The sequence below is a fragment of the Helobdella robusta genome (assembly GCF_000326865.2).
Source record: "Helobdella robusta unplaced genomic scaffold HELROscaffold_165, whole genome shotgun sequence".
Taxonomy (NCBI): domain Eukaryota; kingdom Metazoa; phylum Annelida; class Clitellata; order Rhynchobdellida; family Glossiphoniidae; genus Helobdella; species Helobdella robusta.
In genome coordinates this window covers 25,106-34,334 of record NW_008703921.1, presented here as the reverse complement: position 1 = coordinate 34,334, position 9,229 = coordinate 25,106, and the positions used below count along the sequence as shown (strand labels likewise).

The 9,229-nt window shown below is 32.9% G+C and overlaps 1 protein-coding gene across 1 annotated transcript in view; it reads left to right on the top strand.

Moving 5' to 3' along the window:
• Nucleotides 1-3,865: 3,865 nt before the first annotated feature.
• The window catches only part of HELRODRAFT_92362 (hypothetical protein), a gene marked incomplete at both ends in the record, with an annotated part of 14,572 nt that continues 9,208 nt past the window's right edge, over nucleotides 3,866-9,229 (top strand). The window contains 2 exons of the mRNA XM_009015810.1: nucleotides 3,866-3,956; nucleotides 4,034-4,075. Coding sequence (XP_009014058.1) covers nucleotides 3,866-3,956; nucleotides 4,034-4,075 — 133 coding nt within the window. The remainder of the gene's footprint in view (nucleotides 3,957-4,033; nucleotides 4,076-9,229) is intronic.

Here is a 9,229-nt window from a genome sequence, read left to right as displayed (position 1 = left end):
CAGACACACACACACAGAGAAACACACACCCACACGGACCCACACACACACAGACACACCACAGACACAGAAACACACACGAACACGCACACACGCACACGCACATTCTTTTTCAATTGCGGGTAAACAGAAAGAAATTATATATAATACAAAAAGACAAAGACATCAAAGTAAAGTTACTTAGTTATTTCTACATACCCCTCCCCCAACATGTTCTGCTAACATACAAACCTGCATGCCAAAAACGCAACTACATACCTATTCGCACAAACTAAGAAAAATGATCTTACAAACTAGCTAACATACATTTATCCATGCTTGTAGATATACATACATGCATGCATGCACACTCACATACATACATTCATGCACACCCACCTGCATACATACATACGCATACGAACAAGCACAGAGAAAAATCACGTAAATGTATATATAGTTTATGTAAATGATGCCTACAATTTCTTTCTAATGAATCACATAAATTAAGAACCAGGACGCACCAGCAAATATTAATGAGGATTGTATGTGTATGAATGTGTGTGAGTGTACATTGCAGGTATGTGTTTTAAAAACTTATTTCCAATCATTGTATGTTTAAGTTTTTATATATGTGTGCTACGATGTGACTATACATGTTTGCGAATGTGTACGTGTCTTTAAGTATGTGTGTAGAAATATGGATGTGTTTGTGCTGGTATTCGGAATTTTCGGTCCCAGAGTTTTCGGTCCCAGATTTCACTATAAAGGAATTTTCAGTCCTGGACTTTTTGGTCTCGGAGTTAAATTGTGTAACTTTTTACTTGAACTTCATAATTTTGAAACCAAATGCAACGATATCTTGAATTACTATCATCACCTGAAAATCCATGAATGCAATGCAAGCATTACGCAAATAATCCATTGTACAAAGCAATACATACAATCACTATTTTACATGAATGCAAGCACGATCAATTTAATTTGAACTGCGGGTGTGGTGTAGTGGTTAGGGTTAGGGTTAGATGGCATGGATCCCCCTTTGCCTCATTTTTTTGTACTAAAAAAATTGGGACCGAAAATTTCGGTGTTGCGAAATTGGGACCGAAAACTCGGATACCGAAAATTTCTAGATTTGTTTGTGTTGTATAGGCATAAAAATATGCATGAGTTTAAAAAGTGTTTGTATGCAAGCAACAATCTTCTTAAAATTTCCCCACAAAAAACACATACAAATTTCCACACAAACAAACCTGATGAACGACAGAACACAACATGAAGTTTCACTAACACACACCTACACATACACACCTACACACACACACCTACACACACACACACCTACGCACACACACACACAACACACACACATTTTCATCTCTTCATCAACAGTGCATTCATACACACAACGACTCACATTATTATACTGCAAAATTATAAAATGGGCATATATTTACATCCGTAAATTAGTTATGTCTACAAGGGCATTGTATGCATTTGAATGTGATTACAGCACCGTTGTATGATCAAACGTGTGTGTTTTGTGAACGTGTGTGTCTATTGTTGCATATGCACATGTGAGTGTGTGTGCTGGTGCGAATGTATGTGTACGTGTTAGTGTGGGTGTATGTGTTAATATTTGTATGTACAAAATAATGCATGCCAAATTGTATTTGTTTGTATGCATGCACATGTGAGTATGGGGCTTGCAGCAAAATGTATACACGTTTGTATATACATAAAAATTTTTTAAAGATTTTATGCGCTTATGTATGTTGTGCTCTTTTCGTTTTTGTTTTTTTGTATTTATTTTCGTCCAGTTTGTTGATTGTGCTTTTGTTCATTCTGATCTTTGTATAACGTTACATTTTGTATAATTGCATTGTAGGAGAATGTGCGCGCGTGTTTGTGCCTGCTAGTAAATGTGCATCGATTGCTTTGATATGTCAACCACAAAGTAAATGTAGGGGTCTGCCTTTGAGAAATTGTTTTCTAATGAGGTCCAGGTCGATGCTTGCGTCTTTTGTGTGTGTGTGTCTGTGTGTGTGTCTGTGTGTGTGAGAGGGCTGGAATATGTGTGTATTGTGTACACGTGTTTGAATGTGTCTATGTATGTATATGTATCACTTCTAGATGATACATATATCCATTGTATGTGTTTGTTTATGTTTAGTGTATGTTTGTATATGTATGCATGTGTGCATGATTTGCTGGGTGATTGGTTGCATGCCGGTGCATTGTTGGTGTCTGTGTGAGGAATAATGAACTATTGATTGCGAGTGTATGTATTTCTAACTGTGTATATGTTTCTAAATGTGTGTTGGTGTGTTTTCATTAGCTTTTTTGTTTGTGTACAAGTAAATGCTGTACAGTAAATGCTTTGTTTTACATGTGCATGTGTAAGTATGAGCATGTATGTTTGTGCTTGTGTGTGAAGTGTGTGTGAAGTGTGGTTTAATGTTATAAAAATTTTTATGTAGATATTTAAATGTCATTTATCCATGCCAAATATGGTTAAATAAGTGCAAGGATGGAGTTGGATGGAGTTGGAGGGAGGAGTGAATTGATTGCGTGTAGAAGAATCGATCGTTCAACTCAACTCTATCGATGCTTCAACATTATTATCTTGTTCTTGTTCTTTAGTAACACGTTCAGTTACGTCCTCTGAATTGAGGTAGAGGAGTGTTCGTATTGTATTTGTGAAAAAAGTAAACAGAGTCCACTTTGAATTCAACAAATTTATGTGACGTTTGTCTGTTTTACCTATCTCAAAATTATAGAAATTTTATGAATTAATAAACTTTCTGTAGTTAAACAACATGCATCATGGGACATAATTAAACCTGAGCAAAAAATAATTTGTTATGAGAATGTTTGTTGAATTGTCGTTCACAGCGGTGTACACAGAAACAAAAGTGCCCGCACATATCTAACTATTTATCTACGTCTGAAAATCTCTACAAACAGACAGAACAATCTGACGTTTTAAGAGCTGCCAGCCTGTCATGGCCGGCCATGCACTCGATTGCGGTTAAGTACTTTTGCTTTACAAATGAACATCTTCAACTCTTCTCCGAGTATCTGAATGGTTGTAGAGAATGTTGGTTGGTTGGTTGGTTGGTTGGTTGGTTGGCTGGTTGGTTGGTTGGTTGGTTGGTTGGCTGGTTGGTTGGTTGGTTGGTTGGTCGCATGTGTTTGTGTGAACGGCTGTTCATTTGCCGATTAAAAAGTAATAGAAATGCATTTAAATGTCATTTAAAAGTCAATAATTGAGTTTTTTAATAAGTATCATCATGTGGAATGTGACTTGGTTTGATAGAAACTGATAGTAATTAAAAATAAAATAACTGTTAAATCAGAATAACTGCATGCGTACATGCATGTGTGTATGTGTGTATGTACGTATGTATGTTTGCTTGTTCGTATGTTTGTATGTATATATGTTTGTATGTATCTATGTATGTATGCATGCATGCATGTATATATGTATGTATGTATGTTTGTTTGTTTGTTTGTATGTTTGTATGTATGCATGTTTTTTTATGTATGTTTGTATGTATGAACGTATGTAACTTGTATATATGCATGCGTACGTATGGTTCGTACATGTGCATACAAATCTGCGTGCAAATAAAGTGCATGCCGGTATGATGGCACAGATTGTATTAGCGAGAAGAGATTAAATAAAATTTACTTTCTGGCGGATTTATTGCAGTGGGCTGCTGAATTATTTATTTATAATTATTATTTATTTTAAAATTAATTACACGTGAATATAATGCAATAACTTTTTCAATTTTGTAGCATTTAATAACGTGTTTATATCAAACAAGTAGATCTTCTTTGTACTTACGTAAACAACTTTTATTTATAATCATTTTCTTTTAAACATAAACATATGTTTATAATATGTATGCATGTGTGTGCGTGTGTGTGCGTGTGTGTATGTGTGTGTGTGTATGAGTGCATGTGTGTTTGTGATTGCATTGCAGATGTTTAGCATTCATCTTACAAAAGAAATGTAATGAAATATATAAGAAGGCATATTTTGCAGTGCATGTGTGTGTGTGTGTCTGTGGATGTATGTGTGTGAGTTGTGCGTGTTTATGCTATGAACCATCTATCTACGCTGTCTGTTAGAAGGCTGTGTTGACGTTGGTGATCTCTATACACTTGTACGTATGTTTTACACACACACACACCACACACACACACATATATATATATATATATATATATTATATCAAGAGAAAAAGAGAGAGAAAGAATGAGAAATAGTAAGATGAGAGAGAGTAAGAGAAAGATTACCTGTATATAATGTTTGCACCCGTTGCATGGACAGTCAAAGTTATATGTGACACTGGACAGAACGCTCAACAATATAATTGAGCGTTGTAGGCTGGTTTTTGTCGGTTGTCGTTATTGAAATCTCGGCGTGCAAGTAGGCCTACATACGATTCGATACGATACTTAATAAGTAAGCTTCAACTAACTACATGGTTGTGTGGACATGATGTTAACATGTAACTCTGCTTTTGTAGATGGTTATATTGCTCAGATAAATGAATTAATAAACTTTTTTTTTAAACTAATAATGAAAACTAAAATTATTATTAATTTAATTATAATTGATATGATTAATAATATTATTTTTAACAGTTTGTGACATTTAGAAGTTTTCAATTATTGCGTAAAAAGTATTTTGCTCGAAAATGAAAAAAGTTATTGATATAAAATTATATATCTAACCTATATTAATTTTATAGCGATCTATTAACAAATATTTTGTTGTTGATTCGGTTTGGTTGGATCGATTTGAATAGGAATATTAATAACACACAATTTTAAATAAATTCATAAATAGTCACACTTAAAACAACTTTAATAATAAGGATTAAAAATATTTTGATTAAAACTGTTGTTTAAAAATCTGCCCATCTACAATGATGATGACGATGATGGAAAAAATGGTGACAATGATAGTGATGGAGAAGGGGATGAAGATGATGATGAAGATGACGATGACAGTGATGATACTTCACATCGGATATCTGACCTCCTCAAGTCAAGCAGGTAATCGAAATCTATTTTTCATTAGATCAAATGTCAGTCGGAAAAATGAAAAAACTACGAAATGATGAGAGTTATGATGATGATGTTGTTAATGGTGATGATGCCGGAATGATAATTATGTAAGGATAAAAAGATGACAATAGAGATATAGCGATGAATTCAATTATGATTATGATAATTTTTTCATAATATTAACATGGTGATGATGATGATCATCATCCTCATCCTCATTATCTTAAACCTAAAAACAACAAAAATAATAATATTATTAACAATAAGTTTTATTATTATTATTTTACTATTATAACAATAATAATAATCATCCTAATCATCCTCATCATCATCATCTTAAACCTAAAAACAATAATAATAATAATATTAACAATAAGTTTATTATAGTAATAATAATAATAATACCGATGATGATGATGATCAGTAGATATCATTGGAGTCAAAAAGGTCTTTAGTACAGTGGTTCGGATGATGATGATGACGATGATGTTTTTGATGATTATTATTATTATTAATATTATTATTATTTGATTTTTTAATATATTATTTATTATTACTTTTTTAAAACTGAATTAATTTGGAAGATGATGATGAGGGTAATGACGACGATGACGAGTATGATGATGACGAGGTAATTATAATTTGATGAAGAAATGAAGATGTTGAAGACGGTAGGATGAATGATATCTATGATGATTAGAAAGATGATGATGTGAAAGTACTACTAAGAGTAATAATAATAATAATAATAGTTATAATAATTATTATTATTTTCAATTATTAATATTATGATAATAAAAAATATAACAATAATAATATTCATGATGACAATGGTAATTCTAACTATGTATAATGGTAAAAAAATTAACAATAATAACAATGATGATGACGTAATGATGATAATGATGACAATGGTGATGACGATTATCGAGTAGAAGATAATATTGATAAGAATGATTATTCCTTTCATTTATTGATGAACGATTATTTTGATTAATGAGAACGTTCCTGATGATGGCGAGGAGGATGATGATGATGATAAAGATGATGATGGATGGTTACAATGATGATGATGAATGACAATGATTAGCGTCATGCTTTACAATTCTTCCCATTTCATTTTTTTTAAACAAACAGTTTAGTTTTATTTTTTGATACTTGCAATTTCAATTTGCGGTTTGTGATGTTTTGAAAATTTTTTATTTTAAAAAGTTCTGTTTACGATAATTTAAAAATAAATTTCTTCTCAGTTGCGTCATGTCGTTTTAATAGCTGTTTAATAGATGCGTATAAGCATCCAACCAACCGACCAACCAATTATTATTATTATTGTTATTATTATTATTATCATCATCAGAGAGTTTATATAGCGTCCTTAAATATTACTCAGAGGCGCTTCTGAAGTCTAGTGAAATTGGTGCACGAAGAAAAACGTTTTCAGTTCCATGCGAAATTGTTGAACAGTCATTCCTGGTTAACGCAGACTGTTCGGCAAATTGTTTCAAACTGTTTGCCCAGCGACAGCAAAACCACGAGTGGCCACTACCAACCGCACCTCCGACCACGAGTGGCCGCCAATTTTTCGTCTGAACGTGTCGGAATACGATGAGCTGTTGTTGTTTTATATGAATTTTAGGCAGAAATTGTGAGCCTAGACTATTTAGGCATTTAAACACCAGAATGGCGGTCTTAAACAGTGTTCTTTTTCTGATTGTTAGCCAATGAAAGTCAAATAGGCTTACATGAACGAACTTCAATCCTCCAGAAATGATTTTTGCCGTTCAATTCTGAATAGACTGTAGACGATCAATTAGTCTGTTGGACACTCCATAAAAAACACTGTTCCAGTAATCTAATTTAGAATAGACAAATGAGTGAACCAAGCATTTTAGTGTTTCCTTGTTGAGAAATTTTTTTATTTGTCTAAGCCATCGAAGTTGAAAACAAAATTTTATAGTAAGCGCCCTGATATCTGGTTCATTGTCATAATTTGATCAAATATGATACCCAAATTTCTAAATGATATACATAAATCGACAACAGTGCAGTACCGAAAATATTGATTGAATTAATACGAATTTCTTGTAACTGCTGCCGCTTACTGACAGGCAAAAGCTGTGTCTTGCTTTCATTCAGCTTCAGTCCATTCTCGATCATCCAACCATTGATTTCGTTAAAAAAAGAAACGAATAAATCAACTGGCTCCTCGAAAATGAGAACCGAAGTTCTTGAAAAAATTATCTGCAAATCATCAGCAAACGCATGATATTTGAAGTTATATTTCTTAATACAAAAACAGATGTGGTCTTAGAACCAATTTCTAAGGAACCCCTGACGCGACAACTTTGACACCTGACAAAACAATGTTAAAAACACTTGTTGCGTCCTACCAATTAAATGAGATTTGAACCACAAGGCTACCCTCTCAAAGACATCAAAACAATATTTGAGCTAATGAATTAGAACTGATCAACGCAGTCGAAGGCTGAGCTCAAATCCAACGAAGTCAAAAGAGAAACACCCAGCACATTCATTGACCCAAACAGTTGAGATGATACAACCAACAGAACAGTCTCCGTTACAACGTTGTTAGCCAGCCAAATTATGTCACTAGTTCTCAATAAATACGATTTACAACAATTCCATATCGTTGAGTGTATTTTTAAAAAGTTAATTAATGCTAAGTGGGCAAAAATATTCAATGAAATCTGCATAGCTGAAAACCTCGTCCCAATAAATATATATATATATATATATATATATATATATATATATATATAGGTAGTTGAGTTTCTCGATTTTTCTAACTAGACTTTTATCATCTTGAATAAATATAAATATCTATTACTTAAATACAGATGGATACATACATTTATATGAAGGGAAAAAAGAGAATTAAGATTAAATGAATAGTTACGAAATGAGTAAAAATACTACAATATTCAATATTCAATAACTTACTGTTGCATGTCGTGTTCAAGTGTTCGTTGTTGTAATTGTTGATGCTGCAATTATCGGCGATATGTTCTTGTTGTGGTTTAATTATTGTTATGATGCTGTCATTTTGATGTTGTAATTATTGTTGTGTTTTTTATTTTTTTAATCTCTTATCTGTTGTCGGGGTTATGAATGTTAAATGGTAGTAATTATGAGTGTTATTTAAAGTATGGTTTCTTTGTTAATTTGTTGCACTTAGTTATGTGGTTTACACCACGCATACACACCCACAGACACACAGAGACACACACACACGCACACCCCACACACACGCGCACACCACACGCGCCCACACACCACACATACGCAAACATACCACAGACATACACACACAGACACATACCACATACACACACATCACACACACGCACAATGGCGTCAGATGTTTTGATGTATTGAAATGTTTACAAATCATAAAAAAACATTTGATTCATTGTAAAAATATTATCTTTTAAAATGTAGAACAAATTGAACGGCTCCTAAATGTGTTTGTAAAATAAGTAGCAAAGAAACTGGCCATTGAATTGAATGTAACCTGCTTTGCTATGATGATGTGCTAGTGTATTTCACTGTATTTCATTTCATTCCACGAAGAGCAGCAGGTACTCTGATCTCTTGGTAAGAAAAAATTTGCAAAAACTTCAAATTTGAAAAAAATTCATTTAAAATCATGATGAAAACAATGAGGACAATGATAATGACGATGATGACTAAGACGACGACAATAAGGATAATAATATGAAGGTAGTAGTTAATTGTTTGCATATAATTGTAGGCAGAAATGAACTGAATGCTGGTAAACATTAATTAACTTCGTTGTTCCGCTCAGTTCACTTTTTGTTTGGACACCATTCCGAAGATTGATGTTGTTGTTTTTGTTGTTTGTCTCGTTGTTTTTGTTGGTTTTGTTTTATTATTTGTCGTATTATTAATAACATTATTTAAGATAATAATAATGATGAAAAAAATTTGACGACAATTTGGAGGGCTACAACAATGATGACGGTGCTATTACGTTATAAATAACTGTTCAGAAGCATCCAACAACAAATAACATGTGATGGCTTGCAATATGAAATGATAACAAGCAAGATTTGAAGGACAAAATAAGAAGTAAGATATCCTGAATGAGTGATATATTGTTATGAGATATCATGCGACATCTATC